The 22,478-nt window shown below is 45.7% G+C and overlaps 2 protein-coding genes across 3 annotated transcripts in view; one reads left to right on the top strand and one right to left on the bottom strand.

The window, feature by feature from the left end:
• Positions 1 to 1,195, top strand: part of LOC122942621 (lysosomal alpha-glucosidase-like) — a 55,740-nt gene extending 54,545 nt beyond the window's left edge. For both annotated transcript variants that reach the window (XM_044300324.1, XM_044300325.1), the window contains exon 21: positions 300 to 1,195. In XM_044300324.1, coding sequence (XP_044156259.1) covers positions 300 to 362 — 63 coding nt within the window. In that variant the 3' untranslated portion in view covers positions 363 to 1,195. The remainder of the gene's footprint in view (positions 1 to 299) is intronic.
• Positions 1,196 to 6,198: 5,003 nt separating this feature from the next.
• Positions 6,199 to 22,478, bottom strand: part of SGSH (N-sulfoglucosamine sulfohydrolase) — a 35,438-nt gene continuing 19,158 nt past the window's right edge. Inside the window, exons 7-8 of the mRNA XM_044300335.1 lie at positions 8,722 to 8,925; positions 6,199 to 7,551 (exon numbers count right to left, since the gene is read on the bottom strand). Coding sequence (XP_044156270.1) covers positions 6,995 to 7,551; positions 8,722 to 8,925 — 761 coding nt within the window. The 3' untranslated portion in view covers positions 6,199 to 6,994. The remainder of the gene's footprint in view (positions 7,552 to 8,721; positions 8,926 to 22,478) is intronic.

Raw genomic sequence — 22,478 nt, 5'->3', positions numbered from 1 at the left:
ACTGCCTACAGCTATCAGCCTACAGCAGGGCATGGTGGGAATTGTAGTTTTACAACAGCTAGAGAGCCGCATGTTGGCCAGCCCTGCTACATGGGATAGCAAAGTTGACAAAGCAAATGTATACAGTGCCATGACATGTATGGCTGTATGCCTATAACGGCATACACTGGAGGCGTTCTTTGGAGTTATAGTGGAAATTCTCCCTATGTAAACCTCTGACATATACGACAAATGTAATACAAATTGACCCTTAAAGAACATTTGTAATTCTAGAACTGGTCATCATTTATATTCTATAGGTTTTGACGATATCGAAGCTCCATCTACAGATCGGATCTGAGTTTGCCATTACATGGTCTTGATGCCGCTGCTCAGCTTCGAGAAATAAGAAGTCCTCGGAGTTCAGATGCTTCTTAAATTTGTTGTCTTCCAAGATCTTGATTTGCCGTCTACATTAAGGGGGAGCCGAGAACGTCTGGAATATTCTTGCTTTGCTTATAATGAGAAAGGATTGTTATGATATTGATTTGCCGTAATGTTTGATATGCTGATAGGTGCGGGTCCCACCCCAAACGTTCACCTATCAAAACAATGAGAATTCCAATTCCCAGTCACCACACTATGCATACAGTTGAGCGCAGAGCGGGCCATGCATGCACATTGCCGTCTCCATCAGAGAAAGCCTCATGTAAGCCATTGAACGCAGAGGGAGGCTCCATTTACATTTTCAAAACTCGCAAGTGCAGCGTAAAAACACAAAATTGCTGAATTTCTGAGCACTGAAAGTTGCCTATTTTTGCTGCTGCTTTTCCGGCACTTGATAGATTCCCCCTCTATGTATTCTCGGAAACACTGCAACCTTGCTGCCCCTGGTTTGGGCAGAATCAAGCATCTGGCAGGTTCCCTTTAATATCCGTCATGCAATGTGCCTCAGGAATCCTCGTGGTTTTATCACCTGTAAAACTAGAAGTATGGCGGGTAAATACGAGCCCTGCATTTTAAATGATCTGGCGATAGGCGTGTATGTAAGATGTAACACAGATAAAGGCGGCTCTCCACTGGTTTTTCTGGTAGCAGGTGCTCTTGTCCAAATTGACTCACCCTCGTCAATAAAAAGTGGATTTAAAATTATATAGAAATAGTGGACAGGCACTCTATTTATGGGTTCATGAAAAGGCAGTTTTATTTATAAAAACAATATATCAATAAAAAAAAAAAAATATATATATCTATAGAGTCTAAGTATAGCAGCAATTAATATTAGTTAGTTAGTGAATATAGCAGCAATAAATAACAATAACAATATAGCAGCAGTTAATGGATGGCACTTGATGAATAAGAGCAATGTTCATATAGTTGCAATAAAGGTTTTTTATATAATCTCCCCTTGTATAGACCACTGATTAGTGGAGCAATGTTGCAACAATGTTCTTAATGACAATCTTCTTAGTAGCTAAAAATGTCTTCTTATCTTTCTTTTCTATATCGTGCAGATAATCCAGTTTAGCTTATAAAGTCTCTATTATATGTATTCAATATTTCACTCACGATTAAGCTGTTTCTCTGGTGCGGCGTCCCGCTCCTGTTTTGAAAAACAGACTGACCTTTTGTGATTCGGATCCTTCAGTTTCAGCTTGTTCAGTGGTCGGCGTGCCACATGCTATGGCGGCGTATCTCTTAGTTGTTAGTTCGCCCCTTCAATGTTCAGGTCGCCTCTTGACCCCTTTGTTTCAGCTGTCAGGACTCCGCTTTGTAAGTAACAGGTCAGTTTCGTGAGTGTCTTGAATTTAGTTCTTCTTAGAGCGCTCCAGTGATGTAAATCTGTTCAAAGTATGCTCTTTCAATCAGACATGTTTCGGAGCTCAACTCGCTCCTTCCTCAATGATCCTTGAGGAAGGAGCGAGTTGAGCTCCGAAACATGTCTGATTGAAAGAGCATACTTTGAACAGATTTACATCACTGGAGCGCTCTAAGAAGAACTAAATTCAAGACACTCACGAAACTGACCTGTTACTTACAAAGCGGAGTCCTGACAGCTGAAACAAAGGGGTCAAGAGGCGACCTGAACATTGAAGGGGCGAACTAACAACTAAGAGATACGCCGCCATAGCATGTGGCACGCCGACCACTGAACAAGCTGAAACTGAAGGATCCGAATCACAAAAGGTCAGTCTGTTTTTCAAAACAGGAGCGGGACGCCGCACCAGAGAAACAGCTTAATCGTGAGTGAAATATTGAATACATATAATAGAGACTTTATAAGCTAAACTGGATTATCTGCACGATATAGAAAAGAAAGATAAGAAGACATTTTTAGCTACTAAGAAGATTGTCATTAAGAACATTGTTGCAACATTGCTCCACTAATCAGTGGTCTATACAAGGGGAGATTATATAAAAAACCTTTATTGCAACTATATGAACATTGCTCTTATTCATCAAGTGCCATCCATTAACTGCTGCTATATTGTTATTGTTATTTATTGCTGCTATATTCACTAACTAACTAATATTAATTGCTGCTATACTTAGACTCTATAGATATATTTTTTTTTTTTTATTGATATATTGTTTTTATAAATAAAACTGCCTTTTCATGAACCCATAAATAGAGTGTATGTAAGATGTTCAGAAGAGTTTAAAGCATAACTGTCATATTTTTTTTTATTTGCTAGTTTATTAGAGCTAGGCATGTATACCTGAGTTAGTCTGTCAGTGATTGTCGAAAGATCTGTAATTACCTCATAATAACAGCTTTCATTAAAGGGATTCTGTGACCAGTTTTTACCCCCTCCAGATAAAAATATGGTTATGTTCAGGGAGCTTTAGTGATTCCTAATGTGGTCTTATAAATGTAATCTGTAGGCTCATTTTGCCTAAAAAATGCTATTACTAACCTGTCATTCATAAAAATAAGGTGCCCAAGGGGATGTAAATGGCTCCAAGCTGTGGCCCGCACCTGCCGCCGTTCGTGTCCAGCTCCTCCTTTCCTGACATCAGCGCCGCCTCAGAATCCTGTGTGACTCCTCCGGCTATCCCTCACTCCCCCCTCCTTCTTCTCTAACATCTCGCGCGTGCGCACAGGCCTCTGCCTGATGCGCCCGTGCGGACTTCTCTGTTCGGCTTCATGGAGTGAGTGTGCAGGTCATCGGAGGTTGAGCGAAGTTCCGGCGCATGCGCAATTCGCTCCATGAAGCCGAACGGAGAAGTCTGCACGGGCGCATCAGGCAGAGGCCTGTGCGCACGTGCAAGATGTTAGAGAAGAAGGAGGGGGGAGTGAGGGATAGCCGGAGGCGTCACACAGGATTCTGAGGCGGTGCTGATGTCAGGAAAGGAGGAGCTGGGCACGAATGGCGGCGGGTGCGGGCGGCAGCTTGGAGCCATTTGCATCTCTTTGGGCACCTTATTTTATGAATGACAGGTTAGTAATAGTGTTTTTTTGGCAAAATGAGCCTACAGATTTCAGTTATAAGACCACATTAGGAATCACTAAAGCTCCCTGAACATAACCATATTTTTATCTGGAGGGGGTGAAACCTGGTGACAGAATCCCTTTAATGTCCTCTGTCCCTTTCCACTGCTCCCTTTAAAAGACTGTTGCTGTGGCTCACCTGTCTCTGGCTAGGAAGACAGAGGGGCGGTCCTTCACACTGCATGCCTGCATTAGGCTTCAAAGTGAGGAGGCGTGTCTCTCAGTAGACCAATCTGATTGGCTGGCAGGAAGCTGCTGGCTACAGCGAGTTTGTATGTGACCTGAGGGAATGCAGTTTTGGCCTCAGAGAACTGGCAGAGGAGCCATCTTGAGAAGATCCTCACAATGTAGGATTCAAAACAGCCGTAACTAAGGGGAAAACTTAAGGAAAACAGTGGTAAGTGAAGAAACTAAAGATTGCTTTATGTATAATTCTGCTGCAGCAGTAACATATGCTAAAATAGATTTTTTGATGAAAATATGACAGTTATCCTTTAAGTTCAGCCCTTGATGAGCTTGTTACTTGATAGGGTATAAATGCACGTAACAACTTTTGATTATATACTGAATTGCTCCCTCCTCTTGAATGTCCATGTTTCTTCATGCCTGCTGTGTTTGAAAGAAATAAATAAAAATATTTTTTTTAAAGAAATATTATATGAGACTCGCATAGACTTTCTGGTCCACACAGCAGAAAAAGGACACATGATATAATGGCAGCTGTGAACCACCAGATGTTATTACTTTGCAATAAAGCAGCTTATGGGATTAAAGTAGGACTCCCACAAAATGTTTTTATTCCCTGACCTGTTAGAAAGGTACATGACGTAAACTGTAGGGGAGGTAATCTTCGTACCAGTGGCTGAATTTGTGAGTTATCCCCTCCCTTCTGATCCTCAGCTGTGTCATGTGACCAGCACTCTGATTCTTCAAATAACCCAGCATCTTACTTGTGGACAGGAAGTCAGCTTCTCTATGTATTCCTATGGGAGCTTCAATGTCTGTCTCATAGGAATGAATAGAGAGGTAACTGATTTCCTGGCCTGTGTCAGTTGGAGATCAGAGTGCTGGTCACATGCCACGGGTGAGGATCAGAAGGGAGGGGATAACTCACAAATACAGGCACAAAGTTTACCTTCACTACAGTTTAGATCAAACATCTTTCTAACAGGTCAGAGAATAAAAATATGAGCAGGAGTGCTGCTTTAACTGAAGTCTCCGAGATGGTTCAGGAGTGCTTCTTTAAGACTAGCATTTGGCATGCCAGTGTTGCGTCTTCAGTTACATTTCTGTGCCCATTTGACATCCGTGGAAAATCTGTCCATGAAGAATCCGTGTTTGATCAGTGTGTCCGTTTTTTGCCCTCCATGTATCATCCGTATTCCACATAGACTGCTCAGCTTAACATTAATATCTAGAGCATCTCCTACCAATGGTCCCTGAAACACTGACGGAACATGAATGCCATCCGTGTTATCAGTGGTTTTTCACTGACCCATAGACTTCAATGGGTGTGTTTGGTCGCATCACAAACCAAAGTAGTGCACCTCTTTGTGATTTTTCCACTGACTCGCGGTCTGTGCAAAACCACTGGTGTGTGAACACATTAAGGGTACCTGCACACGAGTGCAGGTGAAATCCATGCAGATTTCTGTCTGTTTCAGCACCCTGACCTCACCAAAAGGCACTTTGTAAGCTAATGCTGTTTTGATGCAGATCTCACCCTTCATTTAAAAATGGTAAAATCGCAATTGACATGCTGCAGATTTGGAAATCGGCCATGCTGACTCCTTGCCCCCATTTGCCTAGCTACACCTCTGATGCCATGCACCACGATTATTGTCTTAGACATTTTTGTACCTTGTTTGACAAGTGGGTGTGGTTTGATACGAGGGGTGTGGCTCATTTGGCAACATCATGCCCCAAAATGTTGGCACCAATTTTTTGGGCACAAAGTAATCCAAACAATAGTTGGTGTAAAATGATACAAATGTCTCTAAAGAGCCAGAATTCCAGAGGAGAATTGCCTGGCCTATAAGACTCCTCAAGCTGTTTAGGCGCTCTCCATAAGGAGAGAATATATTCCCCAAATCCTGACCTAGGCCTCTCACCCAGTTAAGCCAGCTTTCTCTGCTCTGCACTGATGAGGGGCAATCACCCCAAAACAGCCGTCTGCAGATGAGATGCTGACTTATTTATTACCAAAGTCATGTCTCAAGGTCTGTTTAAAAGATTGAACACTGACTTATAGGATAGATGCCTTACATCTGGTGGCATCAGAGGCAGAGCTGATTAAGAACTCATTAGCATCCCTTTCTTCCCAAAATTCCAAAGGATCGTTGCCTGCACATATACAAAAAATAATAAAATTAAAATTATAATGCAACATTCACACGACTGTGATTTGTGACATATTAACTTCAATGGGCCCGTGGCCCGCATGTTGCAGCAAAATATAGGACTTATCTTACATTTTGTGGCGCAGCCACACGAATGCAGACGTACACGGAAGCCCTTCCACGTCCCAAAGGATAGAACATGTCCTATACTTCACAACATGCAGACCACGGACCCATTGAAGTCAATGGATTGCAAAACACTTAGTTGTGTGAATGCTGCATTATAATTTTTTTTATTTTTTTTGTATACGTGCTGCTTGGTACAACGCGACACCCAGAGGTGCACCTGTCTACAGGGGATAACAGGTTTCATACATACACGCTACATACGGGTACATGACAGCATATTTATATACAGCGAAACCTTGATCAGATGACCACCTGAAAAATAGTCTTCTAGAGGGGTGGTCTCCTATAAGAAGATGGCCAGTATGCATAATATATGGTGGAACTGGAAATTCACTACCACTAGACATCTGGGTTGGTTAGGGGGGGTTGTCTTCTCATAGAGGTGCTCTGTTTTTAGACAGTTTTCACTGTATAAAAGAAAAACTGTAGTCATGTTGTGCAGAATGTATCAGTCAATATCATTTTCAAGTTCCATAAAATTTTAAGAGCTTGTCCCAAAATTAATTTTAATTAATTATATAAATCGTAAAAAAAAATTAAAAAAATGTTAATTCTGTTAAAAGAATGATAAAGGGCAGAGGTAAGATTTATTTACATAGTACGGCACCATCTGGTATTCAAAGTGTAGTGCAACGTGCACGTCCACCAAATGAGCTAAATGCTGGTGGACACACATGCTCAGTCACTCTCCCCAAAGTCAGATCTCTGGGTAGTGCTCATCTGTTCACTGCAGAGCAACCAACAGATATAGCTTCCTGCTTGTCAGGGAAGGAGCAGAGCCTCTGCACTAGCATGGCAGTATTGCATAGAAGACATATATAAGACATATGTTGTCAGCTGCCAGAGGGAGAAGGAGAATGATTCTGGCCAGCGGCAGCAAGAATGATGAAAAAGGTACTTTATATTAATTATATATATAAAAAACGCTATTAACCATCTTTCAGGACTTTTAGAACGGACACAATTTGTGGGATAACACCTTTTGATTGGTGCGTTACAGTTCGTTATGAAGTGGTCTACAGGGAGGATCTAATTTCTCTTCCAGAACCCCATCAGGTGCACAAATCCAAGGATCTGATGTCTCCCACTGCCATTTCCGCAGCATTTCCTGCATAGTTAGAAAAACATCATGATACCCTGGATCCCCGGCAATGTTCTTCACCTCACTTGGATCTGTCGATCGGTCATAGAGCTCCCAGCGATCTCTATAATAATAGCTATGAAGTGTCTTAAACCAGTTGGTGGGCCGGCCAGACATGGTTCTATTCAATAGATCTTGAAATGTAGGAGATACATAGAAGTCTTGATCGATGGGGTAGGGCATCTTGAAGTTCAGATTGTGTATCAGTAAGTACTGCATGTGCTGGACTGATCTCATGGGATAGTACATAGTGATTTCATGGTGAGATTGGCTGCCATACACGGTGGTCCAGGGCTGTTCGGCTTCAAGAGTCGGAAGGAGTGACTTTCCAGTAAGCGTTACGCTCTTGCCAAATATCTTGTAGTCGGGATATGGAATGGAGAACCAGTCTAGGATGGTTGGAGTGATATCTGAGCAGAGGAAAAATTAGAAATAACAATAAATGGATCTTTAGGCGGCTGGGGCTACGCAGCGACTAGAGATGAGCGAATTGCATATTTTGAAATTCGTTCACGCTTCGTTTGGTGGTAAAAGCAGAATTGCGTTATGGTCCGTGGTAACGGAATCCATAACGGAATGCCTCTAATTCTGTCATAATAGAAATCTATGGGCGGCATAACTGATCCGTCCCGTTTCCGTTATGCAGGGAAGTCCTCTCCTGTATAATGGAAACGGGCCGGATCGGTTATGCCGCCCATAGACTTCTATTATGACGGAATGGATGACAGAATGCCTCTGAATTTCCATAACGAAATTCACCTTTTACCACCAAACGAAGTGTGAACGAATTTCATAAGCTCATCTCTAAAAGCGACCATAACACAAGCAGCATCACAATGCTAGGGGTACATGGCAAAGCAATGGGGTTGTGCTGCACGAAGCCCAAATCTGCTGCATTTCTTGTGACTGTTGGGCTGCAGTAATTTGCAAACTGCATTGACTTCGCTTTGTAAGTACGGTACAGTAGCATCGCAGTGTTGTGAACTATGGCCAAAGACACAGTGCAGCCCCAACCTAACACGGTTTCACAATGGTTTTGGCCAAGGAATCCAAAAGTAGGTTGACTAAGTCCAAAAGTTTCCCTTAGGTTTAAAGGGGTTGTCCTACAATCGCAACTGATCACCTAACCACAGGATAGAGGTCTACGTGATCGCTTGGTGTCCTGAGAAGAGGGTACCACGTCCTCCCCTTTAAATTAAGACATGGTAGTGCATGTGCTGCTACTCTATTCAGTCTCTATGGGACTGATGGTGATAACCAAGTAGAGCGCTCGGCTATATTCATCAGTCCTGTAGACTTTGAATGAAGAGGGAAGAGGTGGTAGACATGTCCGACCAGTGCTGCTTTCAGAGGACACAGGACCCCTGTTCTCATGATCAGTGGGACCCCCAGTGGTCAGACACTCAACACCCATCCTATTAGGCGAGACAGCTGAAGCAAGTTTGCATGTATAAAAAGAAGTGAAGTCCAAGCATAACAGCAGATATCTCCAGCAGGAAAGCGGAGGAGGACATATACATAGACGCACACGCCATGCATACAGAGGTCAATTACTATCCCGCATACCAGCCATATCTCACCAAGAAGACTTGCAAAGGACTGGCTGACTTCTCCACAGCATCTTGGTTGACCAGGAGATGAGATAAGCAGGGGCTCGGCCCTACCCGACCAGTACAGGTTGGTGCGTCCGTTTGGGAAAGGAATGCCATTGTCAGAAGAAAATATCACGAGGGTGTCGTTGTCATGTCCGGCACTGCGCAGTTCATCAAGAACAAGGCCAATACCTGAGGATTACAAGCAGGGGAAGATATGCGATACAGTTACTGATGTGAGCAGTTCTAATAACTATTAATACAGAATCCAGACAGTTAACCCCTTCATGCTCCATGATGGATATATAAGCCGTAGATTGAGGTGATCTGGCGGAATCAGAAAAATTCACTATTGCATTTTTAACAAAAGGAGGATTAATTGTAGAAAAAAAAAAAACACAGACATAGTGAACAATTTTGCAATGACCCAATCTATAACGTTATCACATTATTTAACCCACAGTGATCTCTGTTAAAATAAAATTCTTGAATGGCTGTTTATTGTTCACACCGTCCCCCCTCCCCGACAAAAAAAAAAAAAATAATATAAAGAGATTATAAATTTGTATGTACCCCAAAATGTTACCAACACTAAAACTACACAACGCCTGAAAAAAACCCCCAAAAAACCGTTTGATTAAGAGTGTTTTTCATTGTGCACAAATTGTAAAAACGGCCGTTGTTTGGGTCCGCATCCGAGCTGCCATTTTGGCAGCTCGGATGCGGACCCATTCACTTCAATGGGGCCGCAAAAGATGCGGACAGCACTTCGTGTGCTGTCCGCATCCGTTGCTCTGTTCCGTGGCTCTGCCCAAAAAAATAGAACACGTCCTATTCTTGTCCGTTTTGCAGACAAGAATAGGCATTTCTACAATGGGCTGCCCGTTCTGTAAATTGCGGAAGGCACACGGGCGGCCTCCGTTTTTTGCAGATACGCGGTTTGCGGACCGCAAAAAACGGAACGGTTGTGTGCATGAGGCCTTATACTGCAAAAAAAATAAAAAATATATAGAATTGCTTTTTTTTTTTTTCATTCTGCCTCCCAAAATATGGAATAAAAGGTGATCGAAAAACTTGTATGTGCTCCAAAATTGTACCAATGAAAACTAAACTTGCCCTGTAAAACACATAATCGAAGCACTCATTAGTATTCACATTATAAGGGCTTGTTCACACGAACGTGGTTTAGTTCCGCATCCGAGCTGCATTTTTTGCGGCTCGGGTGAGGACCCTTTCACTTCAATGGTGCCGCAAAATATATGGATAGCACTGCGTGTGCTGTCCACATCCGTTGCGCCGTTCCGTGTCCCCGCAAAAATTATAAGTCATGTCCTATTCTTGTCCGTTTTGCGGACAACAATAGGCATTTCTATAAAGGGCCATCTGTTCCGTTCTGCAAATTTCGGAAGGCACACAGGTGGCATCAGTATTTTGAGGATCTGCAATTTGCAGACCGCAAAAGATGGCACGGTCATGTGAACGAGCCCTAAGAGGCAGGCACATTTTCCTCCCCACTTTTGGGGGGGGAAAAATGCATCTTATGGGGTGAAAAATACGGTAAATAAAGTTATGCCTTTCAGAATATGGCAGTACAAAACAAATTATTGATATTATTCTTACATCTTATTTATTGTGCAAAAACAGAAAAAAAACTAACAAATTATGTGCAAAATTTAAAGGGAACCTGTCACGTCTAGTATGCTGCCCTTGCTGAGTGCAGCGTGGTATAGCGACAGACCCACTGATTCAGCACTTTCACCATGCTGACAGGCCGAACCTTGCATCGCACCATCCCTGTGAGGGAGAGGAGTCCGATGAGACTCACTGGCCCCGCCCTCCCCTGTCTACAGACAAAATCTAGCAGGTTTATTTCCGGTTACGCATAGCAAAGAAACCTGCCAGTCATGATCAGGAGGTGGGGAGGTCGGGGCTAGCGTTTGTCATTGGACTGGCACTCACTGCAAGGTCCACTCTGTCGGTCCTGTAAGTGCTCTTTCACACGAAGGTGTCCCTTGCGTGAGAGAGGGATTGTGTGTTCTGGACTTAGGAAGCGCACAGCATCATCATAGTTGAAAATGCTGTGCGCCTCTGTCTGACCTGTCTGTAACGGAATCATACTGACATAAAGCTGTCAGTATTAGGCTACTTTCACACTAGCGTTCGGCTGTCCGCTCGTGAGCTCCGTTTGAAGGGGCTCACGAGCGGACCCGAACGCCTCCGTCCAGCCCTGATGCAGTCTGAATGGATGCGGATCCGCTCAGACTGCATCAGTCTGGCGGCGTTCAGCCTCCGCACGGACAGGCGGACAGCTGAACGCTGCTTGCAGCGTTCGGGTGTCCGCCTGGCCGTGCGGAGGCGTGCGGATCCGTTCAGACTTACAATGTAAGTCAATGGGAACGGATCCGCTTGAAGATGTCACCATATGGCTCAATCTTCAAGCGGATCCGTCCCCCATTGACTTTACATTGAAAGTCTGAACGGATCCGCGCAGGCTACTTGCGCACTTGCGAATTTTTTTAAAGTTATTAATGCAGACGGATCCGTTCTGAACGGAGCCTCCGTCTGCATTAATATGATCGGATCCGTTCAGAACGGATCCGATCAAGCGCAAGTGTGAAAGTAGCCTAATTGTGTAGCAGGAAGGCCAGGCAGAGGCACACACCGTCATCAATCATGATAATGCCGTGCACTTCCTAAATCCAGAACGCACAATCCCTCTCTCACACGGAGCGTGATTCACGCAAGGGACATGCTCGTGTGAAAGACCCCTGAAAGTGCTGAATGCTAGCCCAGAAGTGACAGTCTGCTGAAATCACTGGGTCTGTCACTACTGACCGGTTCCCTTTAAAAGAAAAAATAATGGTGCAAATACAGTTTTTTTTCCATTCCGCCCATAAAGTAACATAGTACATATTTCTAATTATGCACTTTCAGATTTAAGACGATCCTATACGAGTCACTGCTATAACAATTTTGGGTATATTCCAAGTTGTAGTCATGAAAATGGTCCCAAGTAATAAAAAAAAAAACAAAAAAAAAAAACACACACACATATAGAAAACTAAATTCTGGATTACAAATGTAGCCTTTGATGTTAAGATGTCTCATGACCCATGTGCATCCCCTGGACTGTGGGAATGAAAATCCTAAAGTGAAAAAAATACTAATAAAAATTAACTGAGTGATCAAACACCTCTTTAAAAGTGGTTTCACACATGAATAATTTATCCTGCTCTTAAGAATTATGCTTAAGAAGATGCAAAATAGGGCTTTCTGGTCTTATTTGAACAAAACATTTGGGACATTTTGCATTTTTACGCCACTACAGTTTTGAAAAGTGCGCAGGGAGGTGGATGTCGTTAGCCTGTCGAGCTGATTCAAGCCGGTTTTCTGAACTGCAAAAAAAGTTGTAAAAATTGTTCGAATCTTAGAGTCCTTTACACTTGCGTTTTTTCTTTTCCAGCACTGAGTTCCGTCCTAGGGGCTCAATACCGGAAAAGAACTGATCAGGATTATCCCCATGCATTCTGAATAGAGAGCAATCCGTTCAGGATGCGTCAGGGTGTCTTCAGTTCAGTCTTTTTGACTGATCAGGCAAAAGATAAAACCGCAGCATGCCAGATGAAACAGAAGATCGGTACTTATCTGTCCCTAGCTGCTCCAGTCATCCGGTCTCCGCACTGTTTCCTTCTGGTGGTGCATGGGCATCAATACATGTTCTGCTGCAGCCAATAACTGGCTTCAGTGGTGAAGTTGTGACCATGCTCATATACTTCCGGATGTAAACAGTGAAAGGACTGAAGGAATAAGACAGCAGAGCCAACGTGGAGGACCGGGGCGGCGGGAAGCAGTAAAGTATGAATCTTCTGTTTCAGTAGGCAGGCTGTGGGCATTAGATAAAATGAAATTATTCTTAGACCACCCCTTTAAAGGGGTATTCCCATCACAGACAATGGGGGCATATTGATAGAAGGTGGGGCACACACCTACATCGAGAATGGAGCGGGGAGAGCTGTGGCTGGAGGACCCCGGATTTCCCAGGGCCCGTCCACTGCCAAGCGCTGCTCGGCAATTTTCGGCGGCCCCATAGAAATTAATGGAGGGCGCCCTCTGTTCATGTCACCGCTCCGTTCTCATTGTAGGTGCGGGTCCCAGAGGTGGGACCTGCACCTATCACACAATGGGGGCATATCCTAGCGATATGCCCTCATTGTCTATGATGGGAATACCCTTTTAAGGCATTTTCCCTTGGGCATATTTTCACCACACAAAAAAAAAAAAGACTGTGACCCAGATTTAGTAATAATGTATTTGATGTATCTGCGCCTAAAATCTAAAAAGTGGCGCAACTAGGGTTTCTATACTTAATCAGACGTGCTCAAAATGGGGTAGGTTTAGCAGGAAGGGGTTGAGCTTTGCAAGACAGGGTGTGTACCAAGATGCCCCAGTTTGTCCCAAAATTGCACCACAATTCTGGCATTAAATTCTGGTGCAAAGTAAACCAACCAATAATTGAGACCGGACTCCCCCCTGTTAACAGACCCCAGACTAGGGTTGCCACCTTTCCCAGAAAAAAATACCGGCCAAGTTAAGCGGCACCCCAAAGGGGGGGTGGCTGTGGACAGCGTGGCTTAACACTGGGTGTTAAGTCACTGTCATACTGTGGCTCCCGATAATTTTAATGCCCCCCAGTAATAGTAATGCCCCCTTTAGTGTTCCCCAGCATTAATAATGCCCCCATTATTGCCCCCAGGAAGAATGGCCCCCATTATTGCCCCCAGCTAGAATAATGTCCCCCATTAGTGCCCCAGTTAGAATAATGCCCCCCTATTAGTGCCCCCAGTTAGAACAATGCCCCCCCATTAGAGCCCCCAGTTAGAATAATGTCCCCCATTAGTGCCTCCAGTTAGAATACGGACCTCCATTAGTGTCCCTTTCTCTGCTTCTGCCAAAAAAAAAAGAAAACACCACAAGACAGCACGGGGGGGGGGGGGCGGTAGGTGCTCATTATTAGCAGTACTTGTAACAAAATACTGGCAATTAACATTTTAGAAAAACAATACCGGCAGGGCCACTAAAATACCTGCCTTGCCGGTGAGGGTGGCAATCCTGCCCCAGACCAGACTTCCTCTGTTTACAAACCCCAGACATCCCCTGTTAAACCCCAGACCAGACCTGAAAGTACTCTTTTACAGACCCCAGACCAGACGTTAAAGAGAGTCTTTCACCTAAAATGACCATTATACACCACAAACATCATGATATCCATTACATTCCCCATATTATAATCTTACCTTTCATATTGCTGTCCGTCGCCTATTCTCTCTTAAAAACGCTTTTATCCCATATGCTAATTAGGTTCTGAAGGTGCCCAGGGGCGGCGTTTATGCGTCCGGTGCCCAGGCTCCACGGCGCTGTTCAAATCAAACCCCTCCCCTTTCACCCCTCTGGCCCGCCCTCGGTTCTTCAGATACCATCCTCCAGTCAATGACAAATCCGGCGCCTGCGCACTCCATTACCCACTAGGGCAGAGGCAGCAGAGCGTTTAATGCGCATGCGCTGGCCCGTACATCCCGATATTTTGGCAGTTTACTTCCGCCGGCTAGATCGGGATGTAGGGGCCGGCGCATGCGGATTAAGCGCTCTGCTGCCTCTGCCCTAGTGGGTAATGGAGTGCGCAGGCGCCGGATTGGTCATTGACTGGAGGATGGTATCTGAAGAACGGAGGGCGGGCCAGAGGGGTGAAAGGGGAGGGGTTTGATTTGAACAGCGCCGTGGAGCCTGGGCAACGGCCGCATAAACGCCGCCCCTGGGCACCTTCAGAACCTAATTAGCATATGGAATAAAAGCGTTTTTAAGAGAGAATAGGCGGCGGACAGCAATATGAAATGTAAGATTATAATATGGGGAATGTAATGGATATCATGATGTTTGTGGTGTATAATGGTCATTTTAGGTGAAAGACTCCCTTTAAGCTACTCACCTTTCCCTATTCCTGCCCTTCCTTCCACTTGGTGTCAGGGTGTAGGCTGGAGCACAGAGAGGTGAATTTTGGAGAACCCCGGAAATGTGGGAAGTAAGACTATGAGACACATTCATGTACTAGAACACTTCATTCGGCACCTTCAATGTGAGGTGTATATTACGAGGCATAATGAATTAGGCACATTCAGTAGGATGTAGTAACTATACTATGAAGCATAATAAATGAGGCACACTCCCAATGAGATACAGTCAATAAAAGATGGAAAACTGGGACAGGTGTCCAGTCAAGTCACCTGAGGTCCATACATGCAACTACCTCTGCCCAGAACCATGGTGCTATATATATGCCACACAGAACAATACCGAACCCCAATATTCTTCTCTGTAATTTCCTTTATCAATTCAGACTGGAGGCACAATGAGGCGCACGGATACTGATCCGAATTGTTATAACAAACTGTAGTCGAGAAGATTATTGGCTCAGTATCATTCTGTGGACCATCATATGGTTTCTGGGTAGAGGTAGTCGCATATACTGGCCCCAGGTGACAGGACTGGAAACCTGTGCCTGCCTTATATGCCTCTCCCAGGGGTCTCTCACCTGTCCAGTACCCAAAGATGTGCGTTCTGACATAAACCCCTGCCAACAACAGGAATTGGTTCACCCCGGGGACATACAGTTTATGCTCAGGGACAAAGCAGCACATCCGCTAACACCCAGCCTCCAGCAGCGGGACCGGAGCAGCAGAGGCACCATAAAGCGGTCCATACAGCGGATGGGGACTCTTTGTAAGCAAATCAGCACCTGCATACGTGTCCTAGGAACTAGCAATGAAATACGATTGGAAACCAGGCCAGTCTTAGCGGTTGAGAAATACAGCTCTAAACTATAGTTTCGCCATCCTGGTTTATCTAAGCCTCCAGCAGTATTACATAGCTACCATTAAGGGCGCATTCACACGACCGGAGTGTCTTGTGGTTCTCAAATTGTGGATCCACAAAACACCAATACCGGCCTGTGTGCGTTGCGCAATTTGTGGACCGCACATGGCCGTCACTATCATAGAAAATGCAGATTTTTGTCCGCAATTGCAGACAAACATAGGACATGTTTTAAATTTTTTGCGGGGCTGCAGAACGGAACTACAGATGCGGACAGCACACGGTGTGATGTCCACATCTTTTGCGGCTCCATTGAAATGAATGGGTCCGCATCCAGTTTCGCTAAATTGCGGAACGGATACAGACTCATTCATGCGGTCGCCTAACTCACCTTCTAATGATAATGAGATGGCTCTGCTTATTCTAAACCAGCCTGTATAGCAAAGCTGACAACTGAGTTACAGAAAACATCAACTAATTGTCTTTGTTATAGTGGTCAGTGTGAAGAAGAAAATATTTCAAGATTTTGTACATGGATTGTCAAAAATAACTAAAGTGTAATAAAAATACATCTATGTTAATAAAACCTGATTCAAAAGACTTTATTTTTTATTTCTGCCCTTACATTTTTTTATACCCTAATGGTATAATACACCCTGCTGTATAAGTGCTTTTGTGCTTTAAAATTTAATAATTTTTAGTTTCACCTCATAATAACTCCCACAAATGTCTGCTACTTTCCTATTCTGCAGCCTCTTCCCACAGCGTTGTCCTCTCTTATATAAACAAGAGACGAGAGAGCACTGGGAGGAGGAGCACAGCCCCGAGTGCCCGGGGAGAGCACTGGGAGGAGGAGCACAGCCCCGAGTGCCCGGGGAGAGCACTGGGAGGAGGAGCACAGCCCCGAGTGCCCGGGGAGAGCACTGGGAGGAGGAGCACAGCCCCGAGTGCCTGGGGAGAGCACTGGGAGGAGGAGCACAGCCCCGAGTGCCTGGGGAGAGCACTGGGAGGAGGAGCACAGCCCCGAGTGCCCGGGGAGAGCACTGGGAGGAGGAGCACAGCCACGAGTGCCCGGGGAGAGCACTGGGAGGAGGAGCACATCCCCGAGTGCCCGGGGAGAGCACTGGGAGGAGGAGCACAGCCCCGAGTGCCCGGGGAGAGCACTGGGAGGAGGAGCACAGCCCCGAGTGCCCGGGGAGAGCACTGGGAGGAGGAGCACAGCCCCGAGTGCCCGGGGAGAGCACTGGGAGGAGGAGCACAGCCCCGAGTGCCTGGGGAGAGCACTGGGAGGAGGAGCACAGCCCCGAGTGCCCGGGGAGAGCACTGGGAGGAGGAGCACAGCCCCGAGTGCCTGGGGAGAGCACTGGGAGGAGGAGCACAGCCCCGAGTGCCCGGGGAGAGCACTGGGAGGAGGAGCACAGCCCCGAGTGCCCGGGGAGAGCACTGGGAGGAGGAGCACAGCCCCGAGTGCCCGGGGAGAGCACTGGGAGGAGGAGCACAGCCCCGAGTGCCCGGGGAGAGCACTGGGAGGAGGAGCACAGCCCCGAGTGCCCGGGGAGAGCACTGGGAGGAGGAGCACAGCCCCGAGTGCCCGGGGAGAGCACTGGGAGGAGGAGCACAGCCCCGAGTGCCCGGGGAGAGCACTGGGAGGAGGAGCACAGCCCCGAGTGCCCGGGGAGAGCACTGGGAGGAGGAGCACAGCCCCGAGTGCCCGGGGAGAGCACTGGGAGGAGGAGCACAGCCCCGAGTGCCCGGGGAGAGCACTGGGAGGAGGAGCACAGCCCCGAGAGAGCACTGGGAGGAGGAGCACAGCCCCGAGAGAGCACTGGGAGGAGGAGCACAGCCCCGAGAGAGCACTGGGAGGAGGAGCACAGCCCCGAGAGAGCACTGGGAGGAGGAGCACAGCCCCGAGTGCCCGGGGAGAGCACTGGGAGGAGGAGCACAGCCCCGAGTGCCCGGGGAGAGCACTGGGAGGAGGAGCACAGCCCCGAGTGCCCGGGGAGAGCACTGGGAGGAGGAGCACAGCCCCGAGTGCCCGGGGAGAGCACTGGGAGGAGGAGCACAGCCCCGAGTGCCCGGGGAGAGCACTGGGAGGAGGAGCACAGCCCTGAGTGCTGGGGAGAGCACTGGGAGGAAGCGCACAGCACCTGCGCTCAGACAGAAAGTGGAGGGGGAAGGGCTGCTTTACATGCTGCTTTCTCCTAAATGGTAGCAGCTAGAAACATGCAACTGGTCTTGTTTGAAAGCTGACATTCCAGGCTTTCATACACGCATGAGAGTTTGTTTCATGCTTCAGTGCATCCTGTTTTCTTTAACCACTTCAGCCCCGCTAGGTGAAACCCCCTTCATGACCAGGCCACTTTTTACACTTCGGCACTACACTCCTTTCACCGTTTATCGCTCGGTCATGCAACTTACCACCCAAATGAATTTTACCTCCTTTTCTTCTCACTAATAGAGCTTTCATTTGGTGGTATTTTATTGCTGCTGACATTTTTACTTTTTTTGTTATTAATCAAAATGTAACGATTTTTTTGCAAAAAAAATGACATTTTTCACTTTCAGCTGTGAAATTTTGCAAAAAAAACGACATCCATATATAAATTTTTCGCTAAATTTATAGTTCTACATGTCTTTGATAAAAAAAAAATGTTTGGGCAAAAAAAAAATGGTTTGGGTAAAAGTTATAGCGTTTACAAACTATGGTACAAAAATGTGAATTTCCGCTTTTTGAAACGGCTCTGATTTTCTGAGCACCTGTCATGTTTCCTGAGGTTCTACAATGCCCAAACAGTAGAAAAACCCCACAAATGACCCCATTTCGGAAAGTAGACACCCTAAGGTATTCGCTGATGGGCATAGTGAGTTCATAGAACTTTTTATTTTTTGTCACAAGTTAGCGGAAAATGATGATGATTTTTTACAAAGTCTCATATTCCACTAACTTGCGACAAAAAATAAAAAATTCTAGGAACTCGCCATGCCCCTCACAGAATACCTTGGGGTGTCTTCTTTCCAAAATGGGGTCACTTGTGGGGTAGTTATACTGCCCTGGCAATTTAGGGGCCCAAATGTGTGAGAAGAACTTTGCAATCAAAATGTGTAAGAAATGACCGGTGAAATCCGAAAGGTGCACTTTGGAATATGTGCCCCTTTGCCCACCTTGGCAGCAAAAAAGTGTCACACATGTGGTATCGCCGTACTCAGGAGAAGTTGGGGAATGTGTTTTGGGGTGTCATTTTACATATACCCATGCTGGGTGAGAGAAATATCTTGGCAAAAGACAACTTTTCCCATTTTTTTATACAAAGTTGGCATTTGACCAAGATATTTTTCTCACCCAGCATGGGTATATGTAAAATGACACCCCAAAACACATTCCCCAACTTCTCCTGAGTACGGCGATACCAGATGTGTCACACTTTTTTGCTGCCAAGGTGGGCAAAGGGGCACATATTCCAAAGTGCACCTTTCGGATTTTGCAGGGCATTTTTTACACATTTTGATTGCAAGGTACTTCTCACACATTTGGGCCCCTAAATTGCCAGGGCAGTATAACTACGCCACAAGTGACCCCATTTTGGAAAGTAGACACCCTAAGGTATTCCGTGAGGGGCATGGCGAGTTCCTAGAATTTTTTATTTTTTGTCACAAGTTAGCGGAAAATGATGATTTTTTTTTTTTTCTCTTTTTTCCTTACAAAGTCTCATATTCCACTAACTTGCGACAAAAAATAAAAAATTCTAGGAACTCGCCATGCCCCTCACAGAATACCTTGGGGTGTCTTCTTTCCAAAATGGGGTCACTTGTGGCGTAGTTATACTGCCCTGGCAATTTAGGGGCCCATATGTGTGAGAAGTACTTTGCAATCAAAATGTGTAAAAAATGGCCTGCAAAATCCGAAAGGTGCACTTTGGAATATTTGCCCCTTTGCCCACCTTGGCATCAAAAAAGTGTCACACATCTGGTATCGCCGTACTCAGGAGAAGTTGGGGAATGTGTTTTGGGGTGCCATTTTACATATACCCATGCTGGGTGAGAGAAATATGTTGGCAAAAGACAACTTTTCCCATTTTTTTATACAAAGTTGGCATTTGACCAAGATATTTATCTCACCCAGCATGGGTATATGTAAAATGACACCCCAAAACACATTCCCCAACTTCTCCTGAGTACGGCGATACCAGATGTGTCACACTTTTTTGCAGCCTAGATGCGCAAAGGTGCCCAAATTCCTTTTAGGAGGGCATTTTTAGACATTTGGATCCCAGACTTCTTCTCACGCTTTAGGGCCCCTAAAAAGCCAGGGCAGTATAAATACCCCACATGTGACCCCACTTTGGAAAGAAGACACCCCAAGGTATCCAATGAGGGGCCTGGCAAGTTCATAGAAATTTTTTTTTTTCGCATAAGTTAGCGGAAATTGATTTTTTTTTGTTTTTTCTCACAAAGTCTCACTTTCCGCTAACTTAGGACAAAAATTTAAATCTTTCATGGACTCAATATGCCCCTCAGCAAATACCTTGGGGTGTCTTCTTTCCAAAATGGGGTCAGTTGTGGGGTGTTTGTACTGCCCTGGCATTTGAGGGTCTCCGCAATCATTACATGTATGGCCAGCATTAGGAGTTTCTGCTATTCTCCTTATATTGAGCATACAGGTAATGAGATTTTTTTTTCCGTTCAGCCTCTGGGCTGAAAGAAAAAAATGAACGGCACAGATTTCTTCATTCGCATCGATCAATGTGGATGAAAAAATCTCTGCCCAAAAAAAAAAATGGAGGGGAAAGGCGTCTGCCAGGACATAGGAGCTCCGCCCTACATCCATACCCACTTAGCTCGTATGCCCTGGCAAACCAGATTTCTCCATTCACATCAATCGATGTGGATGAATAAATCATTGCCGGGATTTTTTTTATATATATATATATATATATATATATATATATATATATATATATACACACAAAGTGCTTGCCAAAGCATAGGAACGCCGCCTCCTCCTCAGCTCGTATGCCTCGGCAAACGTATCTGTCACTGCAGAGTAGAAATCTCGTCTTGCAGCGCCGCATACACCGACTTGCGTGTAATCTGACAGCAGCGCAATGCTTCTGTCAGAATGCACATCGGTGCTGCAGCTAGTAGATCGGTTGGTCCACCTGGAAGGTAAAAAGACAAAAAAAAAAAAAGAAAAAACCAGGCCACAACGCAATAATTTTATTAACTTTGGAACAGAACATGTAACTTTAACTTTTGGAACTAAACATTAACCTGTTTGCTTACCTGTTTTTTTTTTTTTTTTTACCTTTATAGAACAAACCTCTCCTTCCCCATGGGTCAATGTGCAAAGCGCAAATCGCCCAAAGATGTGGCGAAGTGCGTTATGCACTTTGTCCCATGTGAAAGGAGATGTTTGCAGCAGCTGTGAGTGAATGGGCCCTAATAGCCCTGTGTGCCTATCCTGGTGAGATGATCCCTATGCTAATAGTGTACCTGTGAGTGGTACTTCCGGAAACACTCTCCAAAGCATAGGGCAGGGTGGTCGGGACAGTCAGGACAGAAATAGCGGGTGTCACGCCTTATTCCACTCCTGCTACAGACACGACATTTTTTTCGGGGTGGCGGTCGGTTTGAGGTACCAGCAACGACACTGGGGAAGTGTCGCTCGTGTAGACGGCTAACTACACTGGTGGATGGGGCCACGGAACCTCCTGGATACAGGAGGTTCGCGATGATCTCTTCCTGAAATTTGAGGAAGGATCCAGTTCTCCCAGCCTTACTGTAGAGAACAAAACTATTGTACAGAGCCAATTGAATTAAATATACAGACACCTTCTTATACCAGCGTCTGGTGCGTCGGGAAACTAAATACGGAGCCAACATCTGGTCATTGAAGTCGACCCCTCCCATATAGAGGTTATAGTCGTGGACTGAGAGGGGCTTTTCAATGACACGGGTTGCTCGCTCAATTTGGATTGTCGTGTCTGCGTGAATGGAGGAGAGCATGTAAACGTCACGCTTGTCTCTCCATTTCACCGCGAGCAGTTCTTCGTTACACAGTGCGGCCCTCTGCCCCCTTGCAAGACGGGTGGTAACGAGCCGTTGGGGGAAGCCCGCGCGACTAGTTCGCGCGGTACCACAGGCGCCAATCCGTTCTAGAAACAAATGCCTAAAGAGGGCCACACTTGTGTAAAAATTGTCCACATAAAGATGGTACCCCTTGCCGAATAAGGGTGACACCAAGTCCCAAACTGTCTTCCCACTGCTCCCCAGGTAGTCAGGGCAACCGACCGGCTCCAGGGTCTGATCTTTTCCCTCATAGACCCGAAATTTGTGGGTATAGCCTGTGGCCCTTTCACAGAGCTTATACAATTTGACCCCATACCGGGCGCGCTTGCTTGGGATGTATTGTTTGAAGCCAAGGCGCCCGGTAAAATGTATTAGGGACTCGTCTATGCAGATGTTTTGCTCTGGGGTATAAATATCTGCAAATTTCAGGTTGAAATGGTCTATGAGGGGCCGAATTTTGTGGAGCCGGTCAAAAGCAGGGTGGCCCCTGGGACGGGAGGTGCTGTTATCGCTAAAGTGCAGGAAACGCAGGATGGTCTCAAATCGTGTCCTGGACATAGCAGCAGAGAACATGGGCATGTGATGAATTGGGTTCGTGGACCAATATGACCGCAATTCATGTTTTTTTGTCAGGCCCATGTTGAGGAGGAGGCCCAGAAAAGTTTTAATTTCGGAAACTTGGACTGGTTTCCACCGGAAAGACTGGGCATAAGAGCTTCCCGGGTTAGCGGTTATAAATTGTGTGGCATATCTGTTTGTTTCGGCCACAACTAAGTCTAAAAGCTCCGCAGTCAAGAACAGCTCAAAAAATC

This window comes from Bufo gargarizans, chromosome 6 (genome assembly GCF_014858855.1).
Source record: "Bufo gargarizans isolate SCDJY-AF-19 chromosome 6, ASM1485885v1, whole genome shotgun sequence".
Classification (NCBI taxonomy): domain Eukaryota; kingdom Metazoa; phylum Chordata; class Amphibia; order Anura; family Bufonidae; genus Bufo; species Bufo gargarizans.
This window is presented reverse-complemented; position numbering and strand designations above follow the sequence as displayed.